This window comes from Neoarius graeffei, chromosome 27 (genome assembly GCF_027579695.1).
Source record: "Neoarius graeffei isolate fNeoGra1 chromosome 27, fNeoGra1.pri, whole genome shotgun sequence".
Lineage (NCBI taxonomy): Eukaryota > Metazoa > Chordata > Actinopteri > Siluriformes > Ariidae > Neoarius > Neoarius graeffei.
In genome coordinates this window covers 44297205-44317804 of record NC_083595.1, presented here as the reverse complement: position 1 = coordinate 44317804, position 20600 = coordinate 44297205, and the positions used below count along the sequence as shown (strand labels likewise).

The window sequence follows — 20600 nt, the reverse complement described above, 5'->3', positions numbered from 1 at the left end:
TGATACATGGGGTGCAAATAAGGGGAAGATAAGCAAATGGCTTTGATTATGGCTTTAATGGCCAAACACATAAATCATGTAGACTTCTTAGGGTACATTTAATCAGTGTGTGCATGCATGTGTGTGTGTGTGTGTGTGTGTGTGTGTGTGTGTGTGTACTCAGGTGAACAGCCCTTCCCATGTCTGGCATCCTATGGAGCCTCAAAGGCAGCGCTAAACCTCTTCATTAACACACTCCGTCATGAGTTGGAGCCGTGGGGAGTCAAAGTGTCCACTATACTACCTTCTGCCTATAAAACAGGTAAGAAAACGCATTCATTCACGAGTGGGTCCTCTACATGAATGTAGAACTCTGCAGCGAGACTCATCACCCATACCAAATGATCTGCTCATATCACCCCCATCCTTTCTCAACTTCACTGGCTACTTGTTCTGTCCCAAATTAAGTATAAAATCCTACTATTCACCTTAAAAGCCCTCCATAACCTTGTTCCTCCTTACGTCCATGACCTTCTGACCCCTTAAACTCCATCCTGCTCTCTCAGACCCTCTAGCCATAATCTCCTTGCTGCCCCCCGCACCAGATTCTCTACCCTGTGTGGCAGGTCCTTCAGCACCATGGCCCCCAAGCTCTGGAATTCCCTCCCTCAACCCCTCCGTGACTGCTCTTCCCTTCCTTTCTTCAAATCACATCTCAAAACCTTGAAGTATTATTGAACACTTCTCCTCTTCACTCACTCACTCACTAGTCCGCTTGCTCCCGCAGGAGCGTGGTGCCTTAGCACAAGGCTCTCCAGTCTGTCCTGTTCTGGGCTGCCTCCAAGGCTGATGTTAGGTTGAGACTCAGGTCCCTCAGGTCAGCAGACAGCTGGTCAGTCCACTTACTCCGGGGTCTGCCCCTGGGTCTCTTCCATTCAGGGGCTGGTTCTAGAAGTAGCCTGGCTGGTTCCAGTGGTGGTGACAGTCTGGCTAGGTGACCAAATATGCGGAGGCGGGCTGCCAGAATTTTACTAGTGACAGGTGGTTGGTTGGCACGTTGATGCAGGGTGATGTTTGAGACAAAGTCTTGCCAGTGGAGACCAAAAATCCTACATATACGGTACACTTGTTGTTGAAGGCATCGAGGTGCTGTTTCTGTGTCTCTGTCAGGATCCAGCACTTCCCTCCGTACAGTAGGATTGGTTGGACCAGGCTGTTGTAGAGCTTTAACTTGGTGCTGGTTGAGAGGTGTTTGTCTGACCAGATATTCTGTAGGCTGGCCATGGCTGTTGCAGCACACCCAATTCAGATCTGAATGTCCACGGTACTCCTACAGTCTGAGGTAATTGTGCTACCAAGATAGCAGAACCTGTCCACTACTTCCACTGTATGGCCCTTGATCACCGGGCATGCTGGGGGAGGCTCAAAGTCACTTAGGCTCTGGACCTTGGTCTTTTGCCACCTGATCATCAGGTTGAGTGGCTGTGTTTTGGTATCCATGTTTTGGAGGGCCACCTGGAGAGTCTGCATGAGCTCAGCCAGGATGGCCACATCATCTGTGTAATCCAGGTCAGTGATGTTAATCTGTCCATAGGTAATGCCACATGCACTTTGGGCCACAGTTCTACCCATCACATAGTCTATGGCTGTGTTAAATATGGTTGGAGCCAGGACACAACCCTGTCTGACACTACTACTGATGTTGAAGGTGGCAGACATCTGGCTGTTAACCCTCACGCAGGAGACAGTGTCCAAGTAGAGAAGTGACAGCAGGTCCAGAAGATTTGCAGAAACCCCCAGGGTCTTTAAGATTCTCCACAGAGCCGGCCTATCCACAGAGTTCATGAAGTGCTCCTGCCATCGCTCCAGCTGTTGTTCTGGGGTATCCAGGTCGGAGTCATCCTGGGCCTTAACGTTAGATGTAGGTGTAGTGGATTTCCCAGAGATGATCCTAAGTGTTCTATAGAGGATTGCCTGGTTTCCTGTATGGGCTGCTGCTTCTGCTTCGTTAGAGAGCGTGCTCAGCCAGTTTTGTTTGTCTTGTCGGAGCAGTTTGTTGTGCTTGGCATTTAGGCATCTGTACTTGTTAAGGTGGCCTCTTAATCTGGCCTGTCTTCTTGCTTCCATGACTCTGAGGGTCTCTTTGGATAGGAAAGCCTTTTTCTTTGATCTTCTATAGCCGAGGACTTTTGCAGCAGCTTCTGTGATGTTTTGCTCGAAGTTGTTCCAGGTTTTTTCAGGATCATTCTCATCGCTTAGACCTGAGAGTGCTGCAAAGCGATTGTGTAGATCAAGTTCAAAGCAAGCGGTGACTTCCTGGGACTGTAGTCTTGCTATGTTGAATTTGCATTGGTGGGTCACTGCCATGTTCCTTTGCAGGTAGAGGCTAACAGTCATGGCGAGCAGTTGGTGGTCTGTGTTGCCAAACTGTGTGCTTCGGTACACACAACAGTCATAGGATGTGTGCCAGTGAAGGTTGGTCAGAATGTGGTCCACTTCTTTGATTGTATGACCTTCATTACTAATCCAAGTCATGGTATGAATGGTCTTGTGGGGGAAGAAGGAGCGCTCTGTATGGAGGCAATAGCTGGAACAGAATTCCAAGAGTCAGCTACCGTTGTCATTGTAGGTGTCTGTATCATGGGGCCCGAGAGATCCTTCACTCCCACTTCTGTCGGAGCCAGTTGTAGCATTGAAATCCCTGAGAACCCATATGATGTCGTGCCTGGAGGTACCAACAGTCTTCCACCACTGCATAAACTTACCACTTTTTACCAACTTTTTTTTGTTCTGTTTTCTTTGTTTTGTTTTCTTGACCTATGTAAAGTGACCTTGAGTTTGAGAAAGGCGCTATATAAATGGAACTTATTAGGGCCCGAGCCCTATGGGCGAAGGCCCTATTGTTCTTGTAAGAGTTCACTATTATTATTCTTCCGTCTTCTTCTTCTTCTTCTTCCGTCTTCTTCTTCTTCTTTATTTTTCTCCGCTGTTGGGCCATTTTCGGGGCACTTGCCATGGGCGAAAACGCACGAAATTTGGCACCAGTTCCGAGAATTGCCACCGCTACTCAGAACCAGAAGCCCAAACTTGGCCGGGGCTCAGGGCCTCTATAGCGCCCCCTAAGTCGTTGTGATTTTGGCCTCCCGCATTAAGGTGCCTGGGTGCCGTGTAGTTTGTAGTAGTGGCATGCCATTTGGTACGCATATGTATCTCACTAAGCCGGACAAAAATGTACTGCCAATGCATTAGCCACGCCCAACAGGAAGTGAGGTAATTTCACTTTTGTGCGAAATGCATGGCCACGAAGACGGCGCAACTCCTCCTAGACCGTTCATAGGAATGTCACCAAAATTGATACACATCATCTACAGACATGGCTGACAAAAGTTACTAAATACGTTTCACGTAGGATTTACCGTTCAGAAGTTATACGTCAATCAATTTTCGCTGCAAAATTTTACATGCTTAAAAATTCATAACAAATCTTCTGATTGCTCAAAACTGCTCATACTTCACAGGCAAATCACTCATTGGGCTTCTGACATGTTACCCAATTTCTGTGATACTTCGCCACTGGGGGCGCTATTTTTGGGCAAAAATTCCAATCTTTCCTCAAATTTGGTCAAACTTCACGGCCACCCTCTTTCTACCTCCCATGTCATGTATACCACATTTTGGAAATTTTCGTCCATGGAGGGTGCTGTTTTTGGCCGACGCAATTGCTCCAAAACGGGTTTTTGGTTAATAATTCCATAATGCTTTTCCTTCACACCACAACCTTGTGATAGTACGTTGCTGTTGTAGACACTTATTTTTCCAACTCATAATCGCTCATGTACAGCATAGCGCCACCTACTGACATGGGAAAAACCAAAAAATTTATTCTTCAAAAATCTATATCTCATCTTCTATTTACTCAATTGTCATCAAACTTCATATGCAAACTCTTCATAGCTCACCTGACATATATGCCAAATTTTGTGCACTTTCGCCACTGGGGGCGCTATTTTTGGGCAAAAAATCCAGTCTTTCCTCAAATTTGGTCAAACTTCACGGCCACCCTCGTACTACCTCCCATGTCATGTATACCACATTTTGGGAATTTTTGTCCATGGGGGCGCTGTTTTTGGCCGACGCAATTGCTCCATAACGGGTTTTTGGTAAATAATTCCATAATGCTTTTCCTTCACACCACTACCTTGTGATAGTACGTTGCTGTTGTAGACACTTATTTTTCCAACCCATAATCGCTCATGTACAGCATAGCGCCACCTACTGACGGCCTCTATAGCGCCCCCTAAGTCGTTGTGATTTTGGCCTACCGCATTAAGGTGCCTGGGTGCCATGTAGTTTGTAGTAGTGGCATGCCATTTGGTACGCATATGTATCTCACTAAGCCGGACAAAAATGTAATGCCAATGCATTAGCCACGCCCAACAGGAAGTGAGGTAATTTCACTTTTGTGCGAAATGCATGGCCACGAAGACGGCGCAACTCCTCCTAGACCGTTCATAGGAATGTCACCAAAATTGATACACATCATCTACAGACATGGCTGACAAAAGTTACTAAATACGTTTCACGTAGGATTAACCGTTCAGAAGTTATACGTCAATCAATTTTCGATGCAAAATTTTACATGTTTAAAAATTCATAACAAATCTTCTGATTGCTCAAAACTGCTCATACTTCACAGGCAAATCACTCATTGGGCTTCTGACATGTTACCCAATTTCTGTGATACTTCGCCACTGGGGGCGCTATTTTTGGGCAAAAATTCCAATCTTTCCTCAAATTTGGTCAAACTTCACGGCCACCCTCTTTCTACCTCCCATGTCATGTATACCACATTTTGGAAATTTTCGTCCATGGGGGGCGCTGTTTTTGGCCGACGCAATTGCTCCAAAACGGGTTTTTGGTTAATAATTCCATAATGCTTTTCCTTCACACCACTACCTTGTGATAGTACGTTGCTGTTGTAGACACTTATTTTTCCAACTCATAATCGCTCATGTACAGCATAGCGCCACCTACTGACATGGGAAAAACCAAAAAATTTATTCTTCAAAAATCTATATCTCATCTTCTATTTACTCAATTGTCATCAAACTTCATATGCAAACTCTTCATAGCTCACCTGACATATACGCCAAATTTTGTGCACTTTCGCCACTGGGGGCGCTATTTTTGGGCCAAAAATTCCAATCTTTCCTCAAATTTGGTCAAACTTCACGGCCACCCTCTTACTACCTCCCATGTCATGTATACCACATTTTGGGAATTTTTGTCCATGGGGGGCGCTGTTTTTGGCCGACGCAATTGCTCCATAACGGGTTTTTGGTAAATAATTCCATAATGCTTTTCCTTCACACCACTACCTTGTGATAGTACGTTGCTGTTGTAGACACTTATTTTTCCAACTCATAATCGCTCATGTACAGCATCGCGCCACCTACTGACATGGGAAAAACCAAAAAATTTATTCTTCAAAAATCTATATCTCATCTTCTATTTACTCAATTGTCATCAAACTTCATACACAAACTCTTCATAGCTCACCTGACATATTCGCCAAATTTTGTGCACTTTCGCCCCTGGGGGTGCTGGTTATGGCAAAAATGATATTGCAGCTTCTGATTTGTCAAACTTGGCAAGCAAACTCTTTACCAGACCCTTATTGGGGCGCTTGCCATGGTCGACAACGCACGAAATTTGGCTCCTTTTTCTTAGACTGCCACCGCTACTGAGAACCAGAAGCCCAGATCCAGGCGGGCCTCAGGGCCTCTATAGCGCCCCCCGAGCACCGTACAGTGCGAGACCCTATTGTTACCATGTGTCCAATTCTGTGCTTTGTCGCCATTGTGGGAGTAATGTCTCTTGCCGAAGAAGCTGTGGAAGTTATTTCGCGGGGACGCATGCCCCCGCCCCCCTTGGCCGCTGGCGCGAGGGCCCGTCGAGGCCGCTTGCGGCTTTAATTATTATTATTATTATTATTATTATTATTAGGGCCCAAGCATCGTTCGGTGCGAGGCCCTATTGTTTTTCAAAGGATTATTATTAGGGCCCAAGCATCGTTCGGTGCGAGGCCCTATTGTTTTTCAAAGGATTATTATTATTATTATTAGGGCCCAAGCATCGTTCGGTGCGAGGCCCTATTGTTTTTCGAAGGATTATTATTATTATTATTATTATTATTATTAGGGCCCAAGCATCGTTCGGTGCGAGGCCCTATTGTTTTTCAAAGGATTATTATTATTATTATTAGGGCCCAAGCACCGTTCAGTGTGAGACCCTATTGTTTTTCGAAGGATTATTATTATTAGGGCCCAAGCATCGTTCGGTGCGAGGCCCTATTGTTTTTCGAAGGATTATTATTATTATTAGGGCCCGAGCACCGTTCAGTGCGAGACCCTATTGTTTTTCGAAGGATTATTATTAGGGCCCGAGCCCTATGGGCGAAGGCCCTACTGTTCTTGTAAGAGTTCACTATTATTATTCTTCCGTCTTCTTTATTTTTCTCCGCTGTTGGGCCATTTTCGGGGTGCTTGCCATGGGCGAAAACGCACGAAATTTGGCACCACTTCCGAGAATTGCCACCGCTACTCAGAACCAAAAGCCCAAACTTGGCCGGGGCTCAGGGCCTCTATAGCGCCCCCTAAGTCGTTGTGATTTTGGCCTCCCGCATTACGGTGCCTGGTTGCCATATAGTTTGTAGTCCTGGCATGCCATTTGGTACACATATGTATCTCACTAAGCCGGACAAAAATGTAATGCCAATGCATTAGCCACGCCCAACAGGAAGTGAAGTAATTTCACTTTTGTGCGATATGCATGGCCACGAAGACGGCGCAACTCCTCCTAGACCGTTCATAGGAATGTCACCAAAATTGATACACATCATCTACAGACATGGCTGACAAAAGTTACTAAATACGTTTCACGTAGCATAAACCGGTCAGAAGTTATACGTCAATCAATTTTCACTTCAAAATTTTACATGCTTAAAAATTCATAACAAACCTTCTAATTGCTCAAACCTGCTCATACTTCACACGCACATCACTCATGGGGCTTCTGACAAGTTCCCCAATTTCTGTCACATTTCGCCACTGGGGGCGCTATTTTTGGGCAAAAAATCCAATCTTTCCTCAAATTTGGTCAAACTTCACGGCCACCCTCTGCCTACCTCCCATGTCATGTATACCACATTTTGGGAATTTTCGTCCATGGGGGGCGCTGTTTTTGGCCGACGCAATTGCTCCAAAACGGGTTTTTGGTAAATAATTCCATAATGCTTTTCCTTCACACCACTGCCTTGTGATAGTGCGTTGCTGTTGTAGACACTTATTTTTCCAACTCATTATCGCTCATGTACAGCTTAGCGCCACCTACTGACATGGGAAAAACCAAAAAATTTATTCTTCAAAAATCTATATCTCATCTTCTATTTACTCAATTGTCATCAAACTTCATATGCAAACTCTTCATAGCTCACCTGACATGTACGCCAAATTTTGTGCACTTTCGCCCCTGGGGGTGCTGGTTATGGCAGAAATGATATTGCAGCTTCTGATTTGTCAAACTTGGCAAGCAAACTCTTTACAAGACCCTTATTGGGGCGCTTGCCATGGTCGACATCGCACGAAATTTGGCTCCTTTTTCTTAGACTACCACCTCTACTGAGAACCAGAAGCCCAGATCCAGGCGGGCCTCAGGGCCTCTATAGCGCCCCCTAACTCGTTGTGATTTTGGCCTCCCGCATTAAGGTGCCTGGTTGCCATGTAGTTTGTAGTAGTGGCATGCCATTTGGTACGCATATGTATCTCACTAAGCCGGACAAAAATGTAATGCCAATGCATTAGCCACGCCCTACAGGAAGTGAGGTAATTTCACTTTTGTGCGAAATGCATGGCCACGAAGACTGCACAACTCCTCCTAGACCGTTCATAGGAATGTCACCAAAATTGATACTCATCATCTACAGACATGGCTGACAAAAGGTCCTAAATATGTTTCACGTAGCATAAACCGTTCAGAAGTTATACGTCTATCAATTTTCAATGCAAAATTTTACATGCTTAAAAATTCATAACAAATCTTCAAATTGCTCAAAACTGCTCATACTTCACAGGCAAATCACGCATTGGGCATCTGACATGTTACCCAATTTCTGTGATATTTCGCCACTGGGGGCGCTATTTTTGGGCAAAAAATCCAATCTTTCGTCAAATTTGGTCAAACTTCATGGCCACCCTCTTACTACCTCCCATGTCATGTACACCACATTTTGGGAATTTTCGTCCATGGGGGGCGCTGTTTTTGGCCGACGCAATTGCTCCAAAACGGGTTTTTGGTAAATAATTCCATAATGCTTTTCCTTCACACCACTACCTTGTGATAGTACGTTGCTGTTGTGGACACTTATTTTTCCAACTCATACTCGCTCATGCACAGCATTGCGCCACCTACTGACATGGGAAAAACCAAATAATTTATTCTTCAAAAATCTATATCTCATCTTCTATTTACTCAATTGTCATCAAACTTCATTTGCAAACTCTTCATAGCTCACCTGACATATACGCCAAATTTTGTGCACTTTCGCCACTGGGGGCGCTATTTTTGGGCAAAAAAAACAATCTTTCCTCAAATTTGGTCAAACTTCACGGCCACCCTCTTTCTACCTCCCATGTCGTGTATACCACATTTTGGGAATTTTCGTCCATGGGGGGCGCTGTTTTTGGCCGACGCAATTGCTCCAAAACGGGTTTTTGGTAAATAATTCCATAATGCTTTTCCTTCACACCACTACCTTGTGATAGTACGTTGCTGTTGTGGACACTTATTTTTCCAACTCATACTCGCTCATGCACAGCATTGCGCCACCTACTGACATGGGAAAAACCAAAAAATGTATTCTTCAAAAATCTATATCTCATCTTCTATTTACTCAATTGTCATCAAACTTCATACACTAACTCTTCATAGCTCACCTGACATATAGGCCAAATTTTGTGCACTTTCGCCCCTGGGGGTGCTGGTTATGGCACAAATGATATTGCAGCTTCTGATTTGTCAAACTTGGCAAGCAAACTCTTTTCAAGACCCTTATTGGGGCGCTTGGCATGGTCGACAACGCACGAAATTTGGCTCCTTTTTCTTAGACTGCCACCGCTACTGAGAACCAGAAGCCCAGATCCAGGCGGGCCTCAGGGCCTCTATAGCGCCCCCTAACGTGTTGTGATTTTTGCCTCTCGCACGCCATTGTGGGTGTAATGTCTCTTGCCGAAGAAGCTGTGGAAGGTTTTTCGCGGGGACGCATGCCCCCGCCCCCCTTGGCCGCTGGCGCGAGGGCCCGTCGAGGCCGCTTGCGGCTTTAATTATTATTATTATTATTATAGATGGTCTCAAACAATATCGCACCAAGAGACTATTACACTTGAACTATGCTCCTGGCGATTATCTAGTGAATGTTTTAGAGTAACCTGTAATAAGCATAACAGACATACAGTCATCGAGCACACAGTCGAGCAGATTGTTTTAAGTGGTTTTCAATGTACCTTTGTTCAACAGTGTTTCATGCAGCGTGTGTAATTTCCATCACCAGTGAGACACACATGTACACAGAGAGAGAGAGAGAGAGAGAGAGAAGCAAATAGCATTAAGCAGGGTTGCCAGGTTTCAGCAAAATTTCCATTCCAGCTACATCTCACACAAATGCACACACATTTCTGATTTATAGACATTAACCACTTAATAATGCTTCTTTTCCTCACCCAGTCTTTGCAATTGCATATCTTACAATTTATATTTATAAATATTTATAATACATTTTATAAATATTATATGCATTACATAATTATTATATTTATTATATTTTATTATTTAGTTGTTTATTTTATTATATGTATTATATTTATATATTTACATTTACAATTCATATTTACAATTTATATTTATATACAATTTATTTATATGTCTTACAGAAACCTTTCTGTACATCATAGACACACAGTCTGCACTTCAACTTTGCCTTTGTTTTCAAATGTATAAGGTTTCATTCTGATTTGCTTTAAAACAAGATCTTGGTGGCCATGGAGTATTTTATTTATTTATTTATTTATTTTAGATTGCACAATTTGGCGGCACGGTGGTGTAGTGGTTAGCACTGTCGCCTCACAGCAAGAAGGTCCAGGTTCGAGCCCCGTGGCCGGCGAGGGCCTTTCTGTGCGGAGTTTGCATGTTCTCCCTGTGTCCGCGTGGGTTTCCTCCGGGTGCTCCGGTTTCCCCCACAGTCCAAAGACATGCAAGTTAGGTTAACTGGTGACTCTAAATTGACCGTAGGTGTGAATGGTTGTCTGTGTCTATGTGTCAGCCCTGTGATGACCTGGCGACTTGTCCAGGGTGTACCCCACCTTTCGCCCGTAGTCAGCTGGGATAGGCTCCAGCTTGCCTGCGACCCTGTAGAACAGGATAAAGCGGCTAGAGATAATGAGATGAGATGAGATGAGATGAGATTGCACAATTTGGTGTAAAAGTTTGTGACTCTCCACTACTCAATATATTTATAAAGCAAGTAATGATTCCTGCACAATGGGCCTCAATTAGCATTTGTTGCTAAGACATGCGGTTAGGTTAACATGGGGTGGCTTTGGGCTAAAATGCCCTTGAGCAAGGCTCCTAACCCCCAACTGCTCCCCGGGCTGTTGGGTTAAATGCAGAGAGGAATTTCACTGTACTTTGGTGTATGTGTGATAAAAAAAAGTTGTTTTTCTTCTACAATAAGCCTAATGCAAACAATTAGCCATAACATGATGATGTATCTAAGTACTTTAGTTGAGGATGCACCGGGAAAAATGACTTATATGCCTACCTTTTGGACTTACCAATTGAGAAGTAGGAAAAATGAAAAAGGGTTAGCCTCTAAGGGTCACAGATGATCTTATTTCATGACATAATGAGCTACAATAAAGTGCTAAAGTTATATAATAATCTAAAGATTCCAGCGATACCAATTTAAGGAAAGGCTTATTTATGCCGCATTAAATGTTTAATTACATTTCCGTTCAATGTTGGGCCAATCTAATTGAGCTTTGTGCAATTTCCATGGCCCTCCAAAACCCCTGGAGGGACTAATAGATTGTGCAACATCTTCAAACAAACCGCCTTTGAGCTTGTTAAATTAGCAGGCTGCGCAGCCAAAAGCAGTTACCAGGGATTAGGAGAGAAACAGTAGGCTAAACTGTACCCACAGCCATGTTTACATTCCTCTTGATTAATGCATCTCTAATGTCTTAGTCAAGCATCTTTCCATTATGGAAGAAGCCAACACCCTTGAAGCTAATATGTTTATTGTATGACCCAGTAGCATTTGTGTGCGTCAGATGATGTTCTGGTTTACTGGAACAAAAGCATGGTTAAATATAATTTGTATAAACGAGTGTTAAGTGTGCTCCTGAAAAACCACAGACGTCTATTTTGTCAGTTTTATTTTTAAATTTATTACTTTTTTTTAATATCCTGGATAGAGTTAAGATTCTAGCTCTTTCTGGAATAAGAGGTTGCCTCTATTAAAAGCACATTTCCCTTATTGTTCCTAGGACAGAGCAGTAACATAGAGTACTGGGAGAAACAGTACCAGCACCTCCTTCAGAACCTGTCACCAAGTCTTTTAGAAGAGTATGGAGAAGACTACATCCTGGAGACCAAGGACCTCTTTCAGAATTATGCCAAATCAGCCAGTGAGGACCTGAGCCCCGTCATTAACACCATCGTGGAGGCACTGCTCTCGCCGCAGCCTCAGGTACGCTACTATGCCGGGCCTGGCATCGGCCTCATGTACTTCATCTACAGCTACTTCCCTGTGAGCATCAGTGACAAATTCCTGCAGAAACTCTTTCTGAAGAAGGTGGTAATACCACGTGCACTCAGAAAACAGAATGAGCTGAACCACATCAAGAACAACAACAATGACATCAGCAGCAGCAGCAACAACAACAATAACATCACCAGGATGGAGTAAATCTGTTGTAGTTCCAGGTATATAAATGACGCTAGAGGACCACTAATGTAATCAATTCATAGTGATCCAATGCTAATATGTGGATTTGTTTTTGTGATGTTTTATACTGTACAATGTATAATGGTTATATTGTTATTTTGAAGGGATTGTTGTTTTGAATGGGTTTGATTTCTGAATAATTAGTAAAAAAAAAAAAACATTTCAGTAGAAATTAAAAAATTGGCTCCCTCTCAATATCAACTGATACATTCCCTCCAAACTTGTTTGGCAATATTACATTTCACTGTGTGAGAACACGACATGTGTATACTTCATAAGCCTTCCGATTTTCCTTATTTGCCTTGGTTACTCCACAGATCATAGGCTTTACTTTGCATATAAAATTCCTTCAGAAGTCTTTGAATCAACAGTGTAAATCACTGAGCCACATTACTAACCTCAAGTTCGTAAAGTTCACACCATTGCTGCTACAGAGTGCAAAATCCATTCAATCTATTCATGTTTCAACTTGCAATTCATCTTATTCATGTACATTTTGTGCAAAGCTGAAACCTCATTTCCAGCTTCCTCAGCCAACTACAAGCAATATAATATCCACCCACTGTCATGACGTACCAACCTACTGTAAATAACTCAGTTTTGTTAAGCAGCTCAAGCAAACCCCCAATATTCTCCCAGTTTTATTTCACTGTTTTTTTTCTTGTTTTGTTATTTTCAATGCCACCATTATTTTACAAATCAAAATATTTATTCCTTTCTTTATGAATCACTTCAACTGTGAATTTTTATAGAAAACAATTAAAAGAAAGAAATGTAAAATGGCTCACTTGTTCATTATTGGATCATATAAAATAAAAATTTTAAAGAAATCCATTTGCAGTGTCATGCATTCATTGCAAACAGATTAGCAATGACTCATGTTAAGAGCAAACTGTTATGCCTTATCTAGGGATGTCTGAGATACAACATGAAAAACAGGCCCCATCTTCCCCAAGTACAAGCAACCACAGGGACAAACAAGTTTAAGGTGGCAAAAAAGTGGGGTTTATTGTGAAGGAAAATATAGCAACCTGGGTTTAAATTCAGAGTGGACCAAGGCCAAAACAACAAACAAAAGTTTAATTGGGAAGTAAATCTTAGCGCTAAGAAACAAAAGACACCAAATGACAAACACTTACCTCCCTAACTACATACAGTGGTGCTTGAAAGTTTGTGAACCCTTTAGAATTTTCTATATTTCTGCATAAATATGACCTAAAACATCATCAGATTTTCACACAAGTCTGAAAAGTAGATAAAGAGAATCCAGTTAAACAAATGAGACAAAAAATATTATACTTGGTCATTTATTTATTGAGGAAAATGATCCAATATTACATATCTGTGAGTGGCAAAAGTATGTGAACCTTTGCTTTCAGTATCTGGTGTGACCCCCTTGTGCAGCAATAACTGCGACTAAACATTTCCGGTAACTGTTGATCAGTCCTGCACACCAGCTTGGAAGAATTTTAGCCCATTTCTCTGTACAGAACAGCTTCAACTCTGGGATGTTGGTGGGTTTCCTCACATGAACTGCTCACTTCAGGTCCTTCCACAACATTTCCATTGGATTAAGGTCAGGACTTTGACTTGGCCATTCCAAAACATTAACTTTATTCTTCTTTAACCATTCTTTGGTAGAACAACTTGTGTGCTTTGGGTCGTTGTCTTGCTGCATGACCCACCTTCTCTTGAGATTCAGTTCATGGACAGATGTCCTGACATTTTCCTTTAGAATTCGCTGGTATAATTCAGAATTCATGGTTCCATCAATGATGGCAAGCCGTCCTGGCCCAGATGAAGCAAAACAGGCCCAAACCATGATATGACCACCACCATGTTTCACAGATGGGATAAGGTTCTTATGCTGGAATGCAGTGTTTTCCTTTCTCCAAACATAATGCTTCTCATTTAAACCAAAAATTTTATTTTGTTCTCATCCGTCCACAAAACTTTTTTTCCAATAGCCTTCTGGCTTTTCCACATGATCTTTAGCAAACTGCAGACGAGCAGTAATGTCCTTTATGGAGAGCAGTTGCTTTCTCCTCGCAACCCTGCCATGCACACCATTGTTGTTCAGTGTTCTCCTGATGGTAGACTCATGAACAGCCAATGTGAAAGAGGCCTTCAGTCACTTAGAAGTTACCCTGGCTTCCTTTGTGACCTCGTCGACTATTACACGCCTTGTTCTTGGAGTGATCTTTGTTGGTTGACCACTCCTGGGGAGGGTAACAATGGTCTTGAATTTCCTCATTTGTAGAATAAAGTTAATGTTTTGGAATGGCCAAGTCAAAGTCCTGACCTTAATCCAATTGAAATGTTGTGGAAGGACCTGAAGCGAGCAGTTCATATGAGGAAACCCACCAATATCCCAGAGTTTAAGTTGTTCTGTCCACCTGATCTTTAGCAAACTGCAGACGAGCAGCAATGTTCTTTTTGGAGAGCAGTGGCTTTCTCCTTGCAACCCTGCCATGCACACCATTATTGTTCAGTGTTCTCTTGATGGTGGACTCATGAACATTAACATTAACCAATGTGAGAGAGGCCTTCAGTTGCTTAGAAGTTACCCTGGGGTCCTTTGTGATCTCGCGAACTATTACATGCCTTGCTCTTGGAGTGATCTTTATTGGTCAACCACTCCTGGGGAGAGTAACAATGGTCTTGAATTTCCTCCACTTGTACACAATCTGTCTGACTGTGGATTGTTGGAGTCCAAACTCTTTAGAGATGGTTTTGTAACCTTTTCCAGCCTGATGAGCATCAACAACGCTTTTTCTGAGGTCCTCAGAAATCTCCTTTGTGCGTGCCATGATACACTTCCACAAACATGTGTTGTGAAGATCAGACTTTGATAGATCCCTGTTCTTGAAATAAAACAGGCTGCCCACTCACACCTGATTGTCATCCCACTGATTGAAAACACCTGACTCTAATTTCACCTTCAAATGAAGTGCTAATCCTAGAGGCTCACATACTTTTGCCACTCACAGATATGTAATATTGGATCATTTTCCTCAATAAATAAATGACCAAGTAAAATATTTTTGTCTCATTTGTTTAAATGGGTTCTCTTTATCTACTTTTCGGACTTGTGTTAAAATCTGATGATGTTTTAGGTCATATTATGCAGAAATATAGAAAATTCTAAAGGGTTCACAAACTTTCAAGCACCACTGTAAACAGGAGAAAACTCCTACCCCATCCACCCTTACTACCCCAACAGAAACTGACAAACAGAAGATACAAGAGAAATCTAACATGTAGCTGGTAGGAAAATGAGGAGGTGAGGAAATGCCCCTCTGACTCCCTCTTCCTCCTTCTCTGCTGCCATCTTTGGTATATTTATTGTCGATGACCTGGTGGGGCAACCAATCATCCATGAGACTGGAATATGAATCCACCAATTGGTGGGCAGTGGTGGAGACAATCCACCAATCCTCCTCCTGTCTTCACACATATAGGCAGAACATGTGACAAAAACAACATTTAAACACAAACTAAAACCACAGTCATATTTTTTATTTTTTTATTTTTATTTCGAACATGTATAAAAAATGTATGCAACTATTTGTACATACAAAAGAAAGAAAACGAGAAATAAAAAAAATAAAATAAAATAACACAAAGGGCTAAGCCATTACAAAACACCGCACATTGTTCGATAAAGGAGTGGGAAGAAGTACAATACTTTTTTAATTTCCCACCCCTTTTTAACTACCCCGAAATCCAAACTACATTAATACACCTATAAAAATATATAACAAAACAAATGTGTGTAGATTACCTCTTCTGACCATGTACCCAAAATCCAATCAATCACTTACAGTCAACTCTGCAACTACTGGCATCCTGCATGAAATCTATATCCACACACACCCTGCTTATCCACTACAGTGACAGTGCTAACCACTGTTTTATACTATATACACCTATCAGCTATAAAATTAAAAACACTGACATGTAAAGTGAATTACATTGATTATCTCATTACAATGGCACCTGTCAAGAGGTGGGATATATTAGGCAGCAAGAGAACAGTTGGTTCTCGAAGCTGATGTGTTGGAAGCCGGAAAAATGGGAAGGCATAAGGATCTGAGTGATTTTGACAAGGGCCAAATTGTGATGGCAAGATGACTGGGTCTGAGCATCTCCAAAGTGGCACATCTTGTGGGGTGTTCCCGGTATGCAGTGGTTAGTACCTACCAAAAGTGGTCCAAGGAAGGGCAACCAGTGAACCAGCAACAGGGCCATGGGTGTCGAAGACTCATTGAGTCGCATGGGGAACAAAGGCTCACCCATATGGTCCAATCCCATGGAAGAGCTTCTGTATCACAAACTGCTGCAAAAGTTAATGCTGGCTAAAACAGAAAGGTGTTAGCATTAACTTTTTTTTAATTATGTCCTTGCAAGTGTATCCCAGAGGATTATTGGTATTATTGAATGTGGGTTGTGATATGGAGTCATCGTATTTCTACATTGGTTACATTTTGTCACTATTAAACTTTCCTGACATCTACAGGATTTTAAGATGTATCGCATTGTTGAGTGCAGACTTCTGCTAAGGCTAAATGCAGAATCTCGCAATGTTAGCGATCGTGAAAATAATTTTTTTGCTGTTGTGGATCCGCTCAAAAATTTAATGGTTTCTTCCTTGAGACATTCTACACCCTTCCACCACGTTTCATGGAAATTGGTCAATAGGTTTTGAACAATCTTGTGTACAGACAAACAAACAAACAAGCAAACAATCAAACCACACTGAAAAAATTACCTAATTGGTGGAGGTAATACTTTGATCATTGGGGACTGTAATTTCCTGCAACACATTTGTTTAAATTTATAAATATAAAAATCACCAACCCCTTCTCTGTGCTTCAGGGAGCCCTGGAGGTACCCAGACCCCACTTTGAGAACTAATTATTTAAAGGAAAAGTAAGTCATTTCTTCAGTTGTTTAAGTGGAATTGTGGTGTCATCATCATCATTATCTCTAGCCGTTTTATCCTGTTCTACAGGGTCGCAGGCAAGCTGGAGCCTATCCCAGCTGACTATGGGCGAAAGGCGAGGTACACCCTGGACAAGTCGCCAGGTCATCACAGGGCTGACAGGAATTGTGGTGTGTACGGTTTATTTTGTATGTAATGCTTCCCCTTTTTTTTTTTTGGGAGGGGGTGTCAATAATTTTGAATCTAATTGTTGAATGGTGAACAACTAAGAAAAAGCACAGATTTAGATATGTTTCCTTGTCCACTCAGGAACTAGCATTATGTTCCATTTCCATGTTTGGCAAGAGGAGACAGTGTCCGTGATTCTTGGAAGTGACCTTACATTACCTGGAAATGAGGATGAGAACAGAACCACGGGGGAACAACCATGGAGGACCGTGATTTTCCCTCTCAAATGAGAACTTTGGCCACTGGAGTGGGGATAGGGTGCCAGATATTTAGCTGCTGTCATGCATGTTTACCTCATTAATTCCACATTTGTTTTGGACAGTGTGGAGTTTCTTTGAAAGCAGAGCCAATGCGGTTCACTAAAGGATAGAGATGCTGCACATCACCTGATGATTTAGCCATGTATTTGATGAGCACTTTGCTCAAATCAAAGCTTTCTATCTGATTCCCCAGGAAAAAGCAGACCTCATATTAAAATGACATGTGCCTAAAAAACGGTGATCAGTTCAATTATTTCCACTCAGCAAAACATTTTTTTAAGAGCTTAGAAGATAAGAATGATAGTTTCTGCAGAATATCTGTGCTACCTGAAAATACTGATAGGCCTTTTCCAAACTGCATAAACACAACAAATGGAAAACATACGGTATGTTTGGCCTTCAGAAATAAATTGCAGGCCAATGTTTGTCCAGTCCCATTTGTGAGTTGCGTGTGATGACACACATTGTCAATTCAGTGTCTTTTGAAAGGGAATGTAAGACTGCTAAAGAGAATAATTTAGGGTGGATTAATGAATGGAGAACAGACATGGAGTGTGAGCCATGACCTTTATTGTGAAAAAAATCAGTTCAAGATTTCACTATAGTGCTGTTAGTTAACAAATATATAGTCCAAATAATATAATTGATATAATTCAATATGTTTTGAGATCAAAGATTTGTCTTCTCCTCTGTTATATTTCATCTTAATCAATTTAAGAAAACACTACACCAGGATTTTGTTTCAGGGAACTTTTCTAAGCACGACTGCTCTGAAAATAAACCACATGTCTTTACCCAGTCTTGCTGAATCACTTTCCATGCATTCCTGTGAAGCCTGTTTCTTTGATCAATTCCATGCTAGTTTCCCTCCAATCAACAACAGGCCACAGCTGTACCTGAGGACCTTTACGTGGTGTAAGCTGAATATACAAAACCAGTTTATAAGCATGTGACTGTGTCACACATGCTCGCAAACTAGGGCACCTACTGTAAACAGTGGGACATAATGATGTACAATCAAAGCTTTTACACATTCACGTTCTCCGTACGTTCAAACATCAATCATGATTTTCCTCACTTGTGAAATTGTTCAAGCCAAAAATTCTGTCAAATTCTCTCATGGAGCATTCTGTGAGATGTTCTGTAACAATGCTGCTATCATAACAAATTACAGCCAGCATGAACTGAAGGACAATAGAGGACATGCTGGTTTAGCTTGATTCCAAATCACCCACCCAGAAAGTACAGATGTTCCCAGGATGCTTGTCCAAGATTTGTAATTTCAGACCAGCTGTGCAGGAGTGAGAAGGAGGATGTAAATATTTAGCCAATCTTAACCAAACCACAGAGGTTAAGAAAAGAAAAAGGAGGAGCCAAAACAAAGATGTGGCAAGTAAAAAAAAAAAAAAAAAGAGTAAAGAGCAACAGATTGCACCATGTAGCAATGTAGACCAATTGTTATCTGCGCTGTTTCTGGAAAATGTACCTTCTACATAATTCATCTCCAAACCTAATCCAGTACACCTGCTGCAGATAATCAGTCTGTTTGATCAGTCACATCAGTTCTGTTGGAGAAGTATGATAACTGCTGGAGAAATAAAATAATGAAACATTACAATGTGTTCCAACTTCTCCTCAAAGCAGGGGTCATACAGCTGAAAATGGGCCATCTGCAAGCTCTGCATTACAGTTTATTACTTCACCCTCTCATGAGACCCACCATCTTCAGTCTTATCAATCTTAACCCTTAGATATCTACGTATGTCCATTTTAATATCTAACTTTCAAAAACAATAGTTTTACTAGTGCATCTCAAACAATTAGAATATAATGAAAAAAATTCAATATTTTCCATCAGTTATTTAAGAAAGTGAAAATTGAATATATTAAATACTTTCACATTACCCATAATGCTTTGCACCTTGGGGGGTAGCCAAAATATAAGCAAACTAAAATAACATGCTGTCGCACACTGACAGTAATCTTTCAAATTTAAATCTCCCTAAAACCTTCAAAGTGTCAAAACTAACTAAACCAAAGCTTAAAGAAATCTGCAAAGCCTTTTCTTTTGTTATTAACTATTTACAGGCCTCTGAGACATTCAGCCAAAGTTTTTCTGGAAGAGTTTGGTGAACTGTTGTCAGTCATTTGCTTAGAGTTTGACTGTCTTATTATATCTGGGGATTTTAACTTGCATCTAGATAATCCTGAAAACACTTATGCCAGAGAACTACTTGCACTTACTGACAACTTCAACCTAGTACAACATGTACAGGGGCCGACCCACTCTCGTGGTCATACCCTTGACCTCGTTATCACAAAGGGTCTTACTGTTTCTACTACTGTTGTTGATCTGGCCTTATCTGATCAGTTCTGTGTTTTCTCTGATGTTTCTATGTCCCCTCACATTCAGAACAGCTCAACGACTATGGGTAGGAGAGTCATAAACGACAACACGTGTTCTCTTTGAGCAAGCTCTCTCTCGGATCTCAACTAAAATGTCAGACTCTGTAGACAACTTACTGGAAATTTCTAATTTAAATATGACCCAAATTATGGATAATATTGCTCCATTCAAAATCAAAAGAGTCAATGACAAGCAGAAAGCACCATGGAAGCAATACCCAGCTGTTAAACTGCTAAAGAGAGAATGTAGGAAGACTGAAAGAAAATGGCGCAAATCTAAACTTCACATCCATTATCAAATCCAAAAAGAGATGCTTTGTAAATATAATTATGAAATTGGTAAAGCAAGACAGTCTTTCTTCTCCAATATCATCAACAGGAATATGAACAATGCCCGTGTGCTATTTTCAACAGTAGAGAAGCTAACTAATCCCCCACCACAATTAGCACCTGAACTTCTCTCAGTTAATAAATGCAATGAGTTTGCATCCTTCTTCAAAGGTAAAATTGATAAAATACTGCAGAATATTGCTCATAATATATCTCAGTTGCAAATAACTGAAAAGCTGCAATCACCAGTGACACAGACAGACTATTTCAACACAATGTCAGAATTTTGTTTGATTGATTATGAGACTCTTGAAAAAACTGTACAAAATCTCAGTTCCTCAACATCTGAATTGGACATTCTGCCCACCAACTTTTTTAAGTCTGTTCTTCA

At 41.6% G+C, this 20600-nt stretch overlaps 1 protein-coding gene across 1 annotated transcript in view; it reads left to right on the top strand.

The window, feature by feature from the left end:
- The window catches only part of hsd11b2 (hydroxysteroid (11-beta) dehydrogenase 2), a 53580-nt gene extending 40706 nt beyond the window's left edge, over window positions 1–12874 (top strand). The window contains exons 4-5 of the mRNA XM_060911408.1: window positions 164–301; window positions 11580–12874. Of these exons, the coding sequence (XP_060767391.1) occupies window positions 164–301; window positions 11580–12001 (560 nt within the window). The 3' untranslated portion in view covers window positions 12002–12874. The remainder of the gene's footprint in view (window positions 1–163; window positions 302–11579) is intronic.
- The last annotated feature ends 7726 nt before the right edge of the window (window positions 12875–20600 follow it).